At 33.7% G+C, this 12,988-nt stretch overlaps 1 protein-coding gene and 1 long non-coding RNA gene across 7 annotated transcripts; one reads left to right on the forward strand and one right to left on the reverse strand.

Moving 5' to 3' along the window:
• The first annotated feature begins 219 nt into the window (after positions 1–219).
• On the forward strand, positions 220–10,916 carry GLS (glutaminase). 6 transcript variants are annotated; one of them, XM_069120493.1, is made up of 12 exons: positions 220–355; positions 2,577–2,674; positions 5,858–5,893; positions 7,119–7,218; positions 7,288–7,430; positions 7,696–8,069; positions 8,347–8,627; positions 8,725–8,901; positions 9,133–9,293; positions 9,736–9,879; positions 10,173–10,313; positions 10,497–10,916. In XM_069120493.1, exons 1-12 carry the CDS (start codon positions 263–265, stop codon positions 10,675–10,677), a joined length of 1,929 nt encoding a protein of 642 aa, XP_068976594.1. In that variant the 5' UTR covers positions 220–262; the 3' UTR covers positions 10,678–10,916. The 6 variants fall into 6 exon arrangements, with proteins under 6 accessions (XP_068976594.1, XP_068976595.1, XP_068976597.1 ...); XM_069120494.1 differs by having other exon boundaries at positions 9,754–9,879; XM_069120496.1 differs by lacking the exon at positions 5,858–5,893.
• A 59-nt stretch (positions 10,917–10,975) lies between these two features.
• LOC138183523 (uncharacterized) lies at positions 10,976–11,260 on the reverse strand. The gene is made up of 2 exons (XR_011174068.1): positions 11,208–11,260; positions 10,976–11,163 (listed from the first exon to the last, which is right to left on the reverse strand). It is a non-coding gene; the product is annotated as an uncharacterized LOC138183523 (long non-coding RNA).
• Positions 11,261–12,988: the final 1,728 nt, after the last annotated feature.

The following is a 12,988-nucleotide window of genomic DNA, read 5'->3' on the forward strand; positions in this document are numbered from 1 at the left end:
AATTTCACAATGCCGCGTCGAAGTCGCGCATGTGCCCTATTCGCCGGCATCTTTCCCTCCTGGCAAAAGACCCTTTCTTGCCTCAGTACCACGTTATTGTCGGGACGTCGAGGGTCTCTCGTGTCATCGTTTCTGAGAACTTACGTGTGTCTGGAAGAGGAAGATCGAAGGAGAAAGTGTCAGCCAACGTAAATCTTCGTGCCAGTTAATCCACGTCGAGTTACTTCTTCGCAGTCGCGCTTTGCTTTGGCGAACAGCTCGAATGAACTGCGAGGCGATCGTCAGGGGCGTGAGAATGCTGAAGATCGTCAAGGTCGGCTCGAACGGACTCAGAAGGCTGCACACAAGCAATAAGGTGCGAAGAATTGCAAGGTCAAGTAGATTCCGAGAGATTCTACTTCATAGATTTATTGATTGGAGGATTGCCAAGTGCTCGGGCTTTTTGGCACGGCGTGAGAATGTCTCATCGATTGCTTCGTGGACTTGGTGTTCAATAGAGAGTTAGACTAGAGAATATTTAATAATTTATTTCGAATGATCTCGCTGGCTTTGGAATTAAGAGGTGTTGTAGAATTTCATATTTATTGGATAGAGAATGAAAGAATGTTCAGTCGCTGATAATTGAATTTGGAGAACAAGAGCAGTATTCAAGGCTGATTATTTTCTATTTAAAATTTTATAGAGAACTAGACCGAGAAATATTTAAAGGATTATATACTTTGCAGCTGATTATGAAATATGTGTTGGATAGAGGATGAAAAAACGTTCAATTGCTGGTAATTGATTTTGGAGAACAACAGAAGCATTCGACATTGATTATTTTCTGATTATTTTGTGGAGAGTTAGGCTAGATAAACTCTATAACTACTTGTCTTCGAAGGTACTAAAGGATGTTGGAATATTTGGTTACGCTAATTGAATTTGGAAAGTACAAGTATTCAGAAGACACGAGCAGAATCTTCTAGAGTATTAGAGGATTCGTTGATTAGACAGTGTTGAGGTGCTTCTGACCTCGAGGAAGAATTGTCGCTGATTGATCAATCACTAAGAGAACTCAGACGTTGTTAATAAGACGAAAGTCTAAGTGAAAGAGCGCAATAAATTGAATATTCTTTTATCGAAATATTCGACATATATTGAAGAAAATACATTTACTTTTATTTTAATCTTAACATTCTGTGAATATTTGCATAAAAAATAATACTATTGTATAAATGTGTACACAAATCATACAATGTATACAGTTCGAGGGAAAAAGGTATGTAACGTAACGGAGGAGACGTGTTAGAATTGTTCGTTCGCGGTGTGTCCACGTGGGCGACAGCAATGGCCCATTTCAGCGACAGAAATACGCGGCTACTTGGAGTACACGCGTTTGAATTGGACCGTGTTAACATTTCTGCGCGATAAATTGATGTCAATGTTCGTCAACGAGCTATCATACGCCTCATATTATTTATCATTTATAGTATTTGATCTAGTATGACTAAAAGTCATGTGGAATTTATAGAATTGGTTTTCCAATATCATGGAAAAAATGAGGGGTCTCTCAGAGGGGTTGAAAAGAGAAGAAATTGCAAATAATTATTCTTCCGCAATTCAAATTCGAAATTTGTTCTTGTATTTGTATTTGAACTTTTCCTCAGAAATGAAAAACCTGGAAGATTAAAAAACTTAACTTTCGATTCGACTTAAAGAAGATTTAACATTTAATAATATATTTAATAAAATCCATTGTGACTTGTAAACTCTATGAAACTATGTATGAAATCTTGGAGACAAGGTACATTTTAGTGCAAGAGGAACCACTTCCCAATTATTTGAATCGTCTTTCGATCATTCAACTAAAAGTTGGATTAAAAGTTACAGAGAATAGATCAGAATTCAGATGAAAAATATGAGTGAAGCATCTATAGAAACAATTGTATGTTTCCTTTATTGTTTTCGTTCTTATTCACGCAGATCCTGCTGATCTGAATTAAGGGTACACGTGGCAGGTTTCGGCTTAGGGCTATGGTAGTTGATTCATCGAAGAATCAATACAGAATTGCTTGGCAACCACCACTTTTCACCCCTCGTACGTTTTACCGACCCGAAATTTGTTTATCGATCGTTGGACCGGTTTCTAGAAAGCGGAATTGTGCCTCTTTCTCTTTTTATTTCCACCGCTTTTATAATGGAAAAGCGGATTTGACTTTGAAATGGAAAAATGGACACAGAATAGAATAGCAAACGCACAGAATAGAATTTTATACATTTAATTTTACTATTCTGAAATAATGAATGGATGTAGTAAATCATACTAATTTTTAAGAACAATTCTATATTACGTTAAATGAATTTAAATTCAGATTACAATACATTTTTCTAAAGACACTTAAATCAAATATCGATAGATGATAATTTGAACTATATAATGAAAACATTCAACAAAAAGAACAAGTTTCAAAATAAATTTGAACAAGTTTGAAATAAAATCGAAACGTTCTCCAACAAATCGTGACAAATTAGAAAATAAAATAAAGCGAAATATTCTTCGAACATGCTTGTTCTAACTAGTTTCTACATTATTTCAGAGACGAGCGGCGGTACCAGCGTCGAAGAAACTAGGACGTGCAAAATACTTGGATGCCGCTTTTGGAAGTGCCTTAGAATTAGAACGAGCACAGACACGGTAATTAATTCATTATCTTACTTCTACCTCTGTTTTACTCTAAATTTTTACAACAAGCCACTTGATTATTTTTAAATTTGTAATTATAGCGTAATCTAAAAGATATCTATTTATAAAGTTAGTTTTAAACAACTCGATTATGTTTTGTCGTTATAGTTTCGTTTTAAAGAACGCGCGTTCTCGTTATTTATTCTCTGCTACGAAGCTACTAATATTAACAATAAGCGATACGACTCGAATGGTGTTACATTTAATCGCGCAAAATGATCCGTAATTACGTGACATTCTCGAATTTCGCATAGCTCCGACCGTGAGAGGAAAACTACGACGTTAGATTAAGTTCTCCAGAGAATATGAGATTTCGCAAGGTATAACGATGAAAATTTATACAAAATCTATACGAGATATGTACATTATGGAACATCACTTTATATAGGCAATGTTAAATCTCAAAAGTTGATTCCTCTTTTTAATTTGCAATTTTATCACTTTTGCAATTAGACAATTTCACGAAGAGAGTATCAACGCTTAGGTGAAAAAGAAATGCAGAAAGTCTTTACGAAAAAGAAGCAACTATTCTTAATATGTATTGTTCATTCCGAGTTCTTTGATTTTTTTCACTGTCAAAGGGTTAATCGCTGGTTTCTTTTTATTAATCATTAGTTTCGAAATCATCGGTTGTGATACGTAAGAGAGAATATCTCTGCAAATAGTGTATGAAACTATTTCGATTGCATAATTCAAACAACGAACGAAGTCAGAGCAGTTGAACCACGCCAATGAGTACAATAGTCTTCGCAGATGTTTAATCATTTCGTTCATTTAGATAAAAAAAGAAGGATCGTTTCTCGTAACAATGAAGAAATAGATCCGTACTACTAAGTGGAACACAATGGAGTATCAATAAATCCGAAGTAATCGATACTGGTGGTTCTCAATCGCTTCTATTTGTAGAATTGTTAATTATCATGATACAAAAAGGAAGAAAATACAATTATTCCTCCATTGATTCTGCCATTTCTATTCAAATCTCTCTGTAACACTAATAATTTGTGTATTCTTATCTTTCAAGCAATTGCAATATCTTTTTTAAATTAATTTCTTTAATGTCACCTTTCAGTTATCTCTCCGTTCTTCCTTTTGTAATTAATCCGATTATAAATCATCCTTCAAAATTCCTTTTCTTTCGATTCGTAAGTTGATGACATCGAAAAGATGATATTGATTATTAATTGAGAACCATTGAACCACAGAGAACTCGACCCCATAGGTTGTAATTTATTGTCTGAACGTCATTGCTGGCCATTTAAATACTCCAAAGGATGTCCCTTCGTTGTGTCTCAGAACTTTGCTCGACTTTCGAGAAACTCGATCCTTCGCAGAAGAGTGTCTTGTGTTTGAAATAGACGTATTTAGATAATAGAGCTTCTCATTCAACAATGGACGATTAGTATTCGATCGATTGCTTTTCGCGTTAAAGAAAGAAGATAATGGACAGTTTCGACTTCTGTGAACCATTTCTAGACGATTTTCCTCATTTTCGAAAAACGTACTTACGGTAAGAATTGTTACAAAAATCAATATCATACGTATAATATTTCCATATCGTATCATTTTCATTAGTTACAAAAATTGTCCCGATATGATTTATTTTTAAAGGATTTCTGCGATTTGTGGTTGATTTATATTATAATATACAATGTATAAATACGAAAATATGATTTTTCCTTCGAAGGAAATTAAAATATAACGTCTCCAATAATGTAAAAGGAGATCTGAGATTTATGAAAGTCTCAATAAATTTGTTGAAGTAGGAAGCATATTTTATTTACCTTCAACTTTGCATAAGATTTTTCGCATTGTCGGCTTTAAATTGAACTAAAAAGCTTTTGTCACTATTGACCACACGATCGTCACTGTCGACGGTCCAGTGGTTCTAATTAAGCCTAATCAACTGTTTACCGCAGGTGTGATTTATTGTGTAGTATTCAACGTTTGCTTGCGTAAATCACGTGTTCATATCGTGCTATAATGCAACCAATGCGTCGAACATAAAATTTGAACAAGCTCTTTGATATAAAATATTCCCTTAGGAAATACCCTTGCATAATTTCTTCAGATATTTATCTCAAATTCTGCTTTTTTCATTTAAATTCCATTTATTATTATATATATTATAACTACTCTATTCATTATAAATCCATGTTTAATTATTTAATTTATTATCATTTTATTCATTATAATATTTTGTTAAAGAAAATAAATAAATATAATATGTAAGAATTGAAGTTAAAATGGAAGGATCTTATTAAATCTGCTCAATAGATGTGGAAATGGTGTGGAAAATATTGAGATACTGCGCAAATATGAAAACGTGAAGTACAGTAGCAGATGAGTAAAGAGACGAAGCAGAACAACTAAATAGTAGGCAATCTTTGTTTGCAGTTCTATGCAATTCTTCGGAATCTCAATGTACCGAACCTATTTGCTCCAGAATATACATACTCGAACCGCTCTCATGGAGATTGCTACCTGTTAGCATCTTCCGCTATTTTCGGATCGTGTTTTCCTTTGTTCGAGTGGGGTCGTTTTTCCCAGCTAATATAAGACCGCGTTTCCGGTTATCTCGTACAAACCAACCTGATAAGAATAGTGGAGGAATTGTCCGTGACTCTTCTGAAAGATCTTCCGTTTGGAGAACGTCCATCAAGATCGTAGAATTCGACATTATCAATCAAAACTGTGACTTTCGTTTGGGACGATGTGCCAATTAATTCGAAATATCGATTTTTTGAATTAATACTTGAATCGTTTATTGATCAGTGCTTAAACAAAAATTGATAGATAATTCTCCAATCAAGTATTTTGGATTGCAAGAAATAGTAAATTAATTTCAAGTTACATACAAAGTTTTTTTAATTTTGATATTAAAATATGAAGGATATGGATCAGAGCATCGTTATGCCTTGTATAGAATTGAACGATAAATGTTCAATAGAAAATTCGGAGTTAGTGCCGATGAGTAGCTTCGTCGACCCTGAATACTATTCAATGAGAACGAAAATTACGTGTTCGATGTGGTTAGAAAAGAAGAGTGAAAATTCGAGAAGGATGCTGGCGCGTTTTCTTAGGTAAAATACACGATTCTCTTTTTAATCTCTTGTCCTTATTCTGTTTTTGCAGCGAGTACAGCTTCATTCATGACAGTCATTACATGTAGTGAGTACTGTGCAACTATGTTGCTGTCAACTATTGCATGGTGCAACATGCGGAATGTTTCAAATCATTTTTTGTAAATTGTAGCTATTGGATTCTCCTTTGGTGAAGTGATAATAGGTCTTCCGGTTTCTTGAATACTATGACTATGTATACAAACCGTTGTCAAGTTTCTTCGAATTGATATAATTTGCCATAAACTTCGAGATTTATAATTCTAATATAATTGAAATTACAGAGTGAATTTAAATTTTCTGAGAAACTTTATAACAAATCTCTCGAATTTTTGTATTATATAACAATATTCTCCCTAAAAGCAATTAACTTACTTACAATGAACATTTACCATAGAGAACATTTATATACAAGTATGTATACGTTGTGTGTTATTTAAAACATTTTAAGATTTTACCATCACTGTCACTCATTACAGTACTGATGCACTTTTAAAATGATTTTAAAATGTCTTATGTAATATATTCCTAGAAGATTTCTATAAGTGTTCAAATATTTTCGTGGGTCACTATATAAGTTCTATCATCTATCATAAATATCGTCTAGTAAATGTACTATCATCTTGTTTTTCTAACTTTGTTTTTTTATAAATGGTGTCATTGATCTATTCAATTTCTAATAAAAACTAGTGTTAACAAATTCCGTCATTCAATAAATGTTAACTTCGTTAGTCAAGGTATTGATGATGAAGCAGCCACAACTAAATTTAGCTTCCCTCGCTAGAAACTTTTCAGACAGAGATTCAAGTTTCAAATGTCTCTGTGGTCTATGTTTTGTTACGTTTACAAATAACGAATATTGGCATAGATCCTAGCTTATGCGTACAATCCCCACTATACTGTATCAACTACATGATTAGTAATAGTTATGCATGACAGTGGTGAAGTATGTCTTCCCCAAACTTTATATTATTGTATATCGATAAAAGCAAAGATATATGTTATAAAGTCAAGTAAATTCGTCACTTTGCCAAGATAATAAGTTGCATGCCATGTGGCAAGAATATAGGTAGAATGATGCACAATAGTAAGCGTGTTACATTCTCCCTCTAGTAAATTGCACTAACGTAGATTGAGAAGATGGTAGTTTGAATTTTTATTGCTGTTTTCCACATTTTGACTCCTATTTTACAAATTCCATCCATACTCAGCGATCTAATTAAAATTACACAAATATGAAACGAATAATCGTCCAATTTCTCTACTTATTTCAGCACTAGAGATCATGATCAAGCGACGAACGCGGAAGATGTCCTTTTCGACATGTTTAAAAACGAGGATACCGGCCTCTTAGCGGTGGGAAAGTTTTTGGCTGTAAGTATATCCATCAATTTCATCTTCATGTAATTGGTCATTTATTATTTCATTCTCATATAATTGTAGGCTCTGAGGACCACCGGTTTGCGAAACGAAGACCCTAGACTTCAAGAATTTACGGATAATTTACGAAAGGAACACTTGAAGTGCGGAGGTCACGAGGGTGTATCTCACGAGACTCAAAAATTGAATAGAGAACAATTTAGACGGTAATATCCTCGCGGCGAATTAACGTAACTCTCGTTTAATGTTATTTAAAAAATACAAATTCGCGATACTTAAATTGCTAAAAAAAATTCTACCAATTTCTTTTGTTTCTGCTAACAATTGTCCATGATTTAAAAAAGATCTACCGAAACGGAAGATTTAGATTTCTTAGATTCGTTCATAAATTCGTAGATCTAGATCGGTTCAAGATTAAATGATTCGAAATGAGTAGCTTTAATTAATATTAAAATTTCAACTGTATTTCAGAATTATAAATCCGAACATAGTGCTGATCTCGCGGGCGTTTAGGCATCAATTCATTATCCCCGACTGGTCGGGCTTCACCAAGCACATAGAAGACTTCTACTGGAAATGCAAATCGAACTCGGAGGGCAAGGTCGCCTCGTACATACCGCAATTAGCGAGGATGAATCCAGATTACTGGGGCGTTTCCGTTTGCACGATCGATGGGCAGAGATTCAGCATCGGCGACACCTCGATTCCGTTTACTTTGCAAAGTTGCAGCAAGCCCTTGACTTATGCGATCGCTTTAGATAGGCTGGGGCAGGAAGTGGTCCATCAATACGTTGGCCAGGAACCATCCGGACGAAACTTCAACGAGTTGGTGCTAGATTACAACAGTAAGTTTTAGATTATTATTCGTAGATTGCAGATTTTATATTTTTATGAACGCAATTAAAAAATAAAATCTAAATAAAAAATTAGTATTACCTATTAAAAATTATAACGAATGCTATAGTTTGAATATTTTCTTCTTAGCTTTATAAATACTCTTTATTGCTTTTTTTAAGATTTCTTGTTTCTTTGCTATCGTTTTATGTATTTGATATTTTTATGTTTTATTATTTTTATATTATAAAATGTCACACATATGTATAAATATTTAATTCCTTACAGAGAAACCTCATAATCCTATGATCAACGCTGGGGCAATCTTAGTCTGTTCTCTCCTAAAGTCTCTAATCAAGCCTGAAATGACTTTAGCCGAAAAATTCGATTTTACAATAAACTACTTCAAGAGGCTAGCTGGTGAAGAGAATCTAGGCTTCAACAACGCTGTGTTTTTATCGGAACGGGAAGCTGCTGACAGAAATTATGCACTTGGATTCTACATGAGGGAGCACAATTGTTATCCCGATAAATCGAATCTAAAAGAAATCTTGGATTTCTATTTCCAGGTAAATTCTCTTGGTTTGTCTTTCGTCATAACTTGTTACAGAAAATACGAGGAAAATGATGTTGAGAAAATATTTAAATAATATTTTTGTTGTAAAGTGTTGCTCCATGGAGGCGAATTGTGACACAATGGCAGTGATGGCAGCTACTTTGGCCAACGGTGGTATTTGTCCCATCACCGAAGAAAAAGTTTTAAAGCCTGACAGCGTTCGAGATGTTCTGAGTTTAATGCACAGCTGTGGAATGTACGACTACAGTGGCCAATTTGCGTTCAAGGTAATTTTTTACCTTTTTAAGGAAGGATATTAAGCTAGAAAGAAATATTCTTGTCATCAAAAGCAGCTTAATAAAGATAAGTCGCGAGAAGAAATCAAGTCAAAATGAAAATCTTGCAAAAATGCAATTTTTTACTGAAATGCTTATCTTTCCTCTGAATTGTTCTATCAATTTATCCTTCTCAACTTATTATTGATAGATATTGAAAATAAATTATGTAACTGAGTATAGGTTGGCATACCAGCGAAGTCCGGAGTGTCAGGATGTCTCTTGGTAGTGATACCAAACGTGATGGGTATTTGCACGTGGTCTCCACCATTGGATCCCCTTGGGAACTCCTGCAGAGGCGTCCAATTCTGCCAGGAACTCGTCTCTGAGTTCAACTTTCATAGGTACGCATGTTATTGACTCTCGTTTAGCGTGCTTGCATAGATTTCAACTTACGTTTAGTTACATTTTGCACACTAACGATCACAATAGAAACAACGTATTAGCTTTTGTAAAAATAAAAAAAAAAGTGAAAGAAAAAGAGAAACAATAGTAGCTGCAAACACACGAAACTTAGGAAAGATCTAAACGATTAGATGTCCACTTTTAGATGTAAAAAATTTCTTGATTGTTTATGCTATAAAAAGACCACCGAGATCAGTGATAACACACATTAATCAAACTGTTTGTTCTCCTTCCTTTGCTTTTCTCACAACCCCTGCTACACGCAAACCCTGCACGAACATACCAAACCCGAACAAACACGTTCTGCCTATTACTCTCTTCTTTACATCGTCTGTGTTCATTGATGTCCCGTCGTTTTCCATCCCGTCCCGATTAGTGTAGCACCTACTATGATCACAGGTACGACAATCTGAAGCACGCGACTAACAAGAAAGATCCGAGGAGGCACAAATACGAAACCAAAGGGCTATCGATCGTTAATCTTCTGTTCAGTGCAGCCAGTGGCGATGTTACGGCGATGAGAAGGTTATTACCATTAATTATTTGATTATTAATATGCTTCAGCTTTGCTATTATTGAGACGTATTTTATTTAACTCTGCCGCGCTCATTGGGACATTTTCGGTGCAATCATATTTTTCTATTATTAAAATTATTGATCATTTATGACAGTTATTTGCGATCAGAACACTTACAAATTAAGAATTTTTAAATATTCAATTGCCTAAAAAATTTCTTTGAGATTGCAGATTTAGTGTTTCATAAACACCCGTAGAGATATGGATATAAATTATAATCTGTATTTATATTTAATTTCAGGCATCGATTGAGCGGAATGGACATGACCCTGTCGGATTATGATGGTCGAACAGCTCTGCATTTAGCTGCTAGCGAAGGGCATCTGGATTGTGTCGAATTTTTAATCGAACAGTGTGGAGTTCCTCACAATCCTAAGGATAGGTAAGTGCCACCTTAGTCTTTCTATCTTTTAGCTTTGTATCCTCTAATATCCATAAAGAAGATAAATTTTACAATGAATTCCCAGTCAATTAATTCATCTCTCGATTAGAGTCCTTCGATTAATTTTCAAATCTATACCAAAATACAAAATAACAATTTCTCATGGAAATATCGGGTTTTAAGATGGGGAAAAAGGCCGATCGATGAAGCAGAAACATTCGGACACATGCAAGTGGTGGAATATTTAAACAACTACGCTATAGCCTTAAAGACGGAACAGAAAAACGAAGAAAAGGAGAATAATACGGAGGAAGGGGATGAAAGAAAAGTAGCTGAATCAACGGCACAAACACCGATACCATAAGATCATAGCAGCTTTAGATAGGATATTTTTCATGGAAAGTGCGCGGTATGATTGACTTACAATAAGAAAATGACGGAAGGATCTCGAGATCACAGTGAATCAATTATTTTCCTACAAAAACACACGTTACGGCTGATTTAGTTTATTTTTACGATTAATTGAATTTGCAGCCTAGAATCAAAATCATTATAATCCTGTTCTTACCACCAAATAGTGTAAATTATATTTATAACCGTTTCTTTTCTTGTGTCTTAATTATTTGATCTTTTTGTATGAATGTGTGCGTATGTGTATAGATTTTAAGAAATGTATGAATGTTTTTTTGAACTATGTTAATTATTTTTGTTTCTTTTTAACAGGATACGATTCGTATGGCATTTTTAGTATTAAAGATCTATCGTTTCATGAATTAGCAGCAGTTTGGATGATAGAAGGCTAGCACGTTCATGGTAATTTTACAGTATTATTCACGTGATTTAGTTCTTACTTATGATAAGGAATAATTCGTCTCTTTTTTTTTTGTAATATACTTATACGTAAATGTCGTCTGTTTAAGTATTAATTTAAATTTCGAATGATTGTGTAAGAGAACTGACGTATACCGATGATAATTTCTATAATAGTATAAAGAGCATTTCGTTCATTTACTACGATACTCGTTCCTACGTGTTCATCGGTGTATGCTTTGAATATCAGGAAGGAGAAGTTCCAAATTTAGGTACAACTAAGAATCATTTTCTATTAATTTGCAATTGACACTTTGCTAATTTTAATATTTTCTGTTCCATTTCGTTTAACCTTCCATTTTATTGCTATGTTATATTATACTTCATCAGCGTAGTATTATATTTCATCAGCGTAGTATTATATTGGAATAAAACGATTTATTTATGACAATTGTTAGTAATGACATTTTAAATTGAAAAAACCAAAACTGTGATTGTCTGTATCCTATATGTAAAATTATTAGTCAAAGAAATAAGGATCGTGGATCTCTATATTAGTAGAGGAAGAGAACAACAAAAAGTGGCTACCGGAAGCGTCTTCTGCTTCCTGTATAGGTGGTACATTTTACCACTGTCTGTTTATTCAATCAAATGTTCAACCCTTTATTTGGCAAAATGGAAGTGCAGAAAAATGATATTGTTTAACTTTCAAAGAAACTCACTTTTCTGTGAATCATTTGCTTTATAAAATTATTGAAATCCGAATTGCCGAATAAGGGGTTCGTGTTAGTGTCACGTTTCGTCAATTACCTCGAAATCTGCCTTAAAGTCGACGAAAGAATGGTAATTATACAAAGGGGAATATAAAACTTATCAAATTTCGCTTTGTGCGATTCTTCATTGTCTCGTGAGCAAGAACATGTAAAAATTGAAGACGCGAAGGGGAATGAACTGCATGGATAATATGGATATTGTCCGTTTGGAATCTTTTACACGAAAAGAGAATTTTCGTGTCAGGAAAGATTCCCCAGATGAGAAACATATCGTTCTGAATACGTGTTTAAATTGGAAATTTCTTTGTGATTCTTGCAAAATGCATTTAAATCTAATTTTTTATTTAAACAAAAATTTCAGTTTATGTAGCATTCTATTGTTTCGCACCTAATTTGAAATAAAAGTAATTAAAGGCACGAATGTTAACACTTCTCGTATTTCTTTTGTATAATGCTACCTAAACTTGGAAATTTCTAAACGATTGTACTGCTGAAAGAGAAAGATCTATACATATACGAAAACGAAGAAGTTTGCTTCTTAAATTCATTCAGGAGATTTGTTAGAAATTCGAGCTGTTATCGTTGCTTAATAAGTGCAAAGAAAAATCACGTTCAACGGGTGAATTAGCAAAGACACGTACAATGAGCGTCAATTATTTCCTCTTAAGTTGACCAGAACTGTCGGAAAAAACGAAATAAGCTTGATTAATGTAAAAAGCAAAAAAAAAAAATTAATACTTAGAAGTATCGTGTTAAATAAATCTTTCAAAAATTTTACCTTCGCAAATATATAAATTTTCAAGGTCTGAATTCTCCGTCATTTTGAATGTTTCGAAACGTCCATTTAATGCTTTTTAAATATATACATAATGTATAGCAAAATATTCTTCCAATGGACAAAAGACAATACCGATATCTAATGTTGGGAAAGGTATCTATGCAAAGGCGACGTTTACTTTCAATTGAACGATGATATAATTTTACTACGCTAAAGCAAAAATATTTTATATAAATTATAACTGATTTTTCGAAAAATCAACTTTTTTTTCATCTATGATTAAATACATAATGTTGTCATCGAATATTTTATTT

Source organism: Bombus flavifrons, chromosome 9, assembly GCF_040668555.2.
Source record: "Bombus flavifrons isolate JBK064 chromosome 9, iyBomFlav1_principal, whole genome shotgun sequence".
Classification (NCBI taxonomy): Eukaryota; Metazoa; Arthropoda; class Insecta; order Hymenoptera; family Apidae; genus Bombus; species Bombus flavifrons.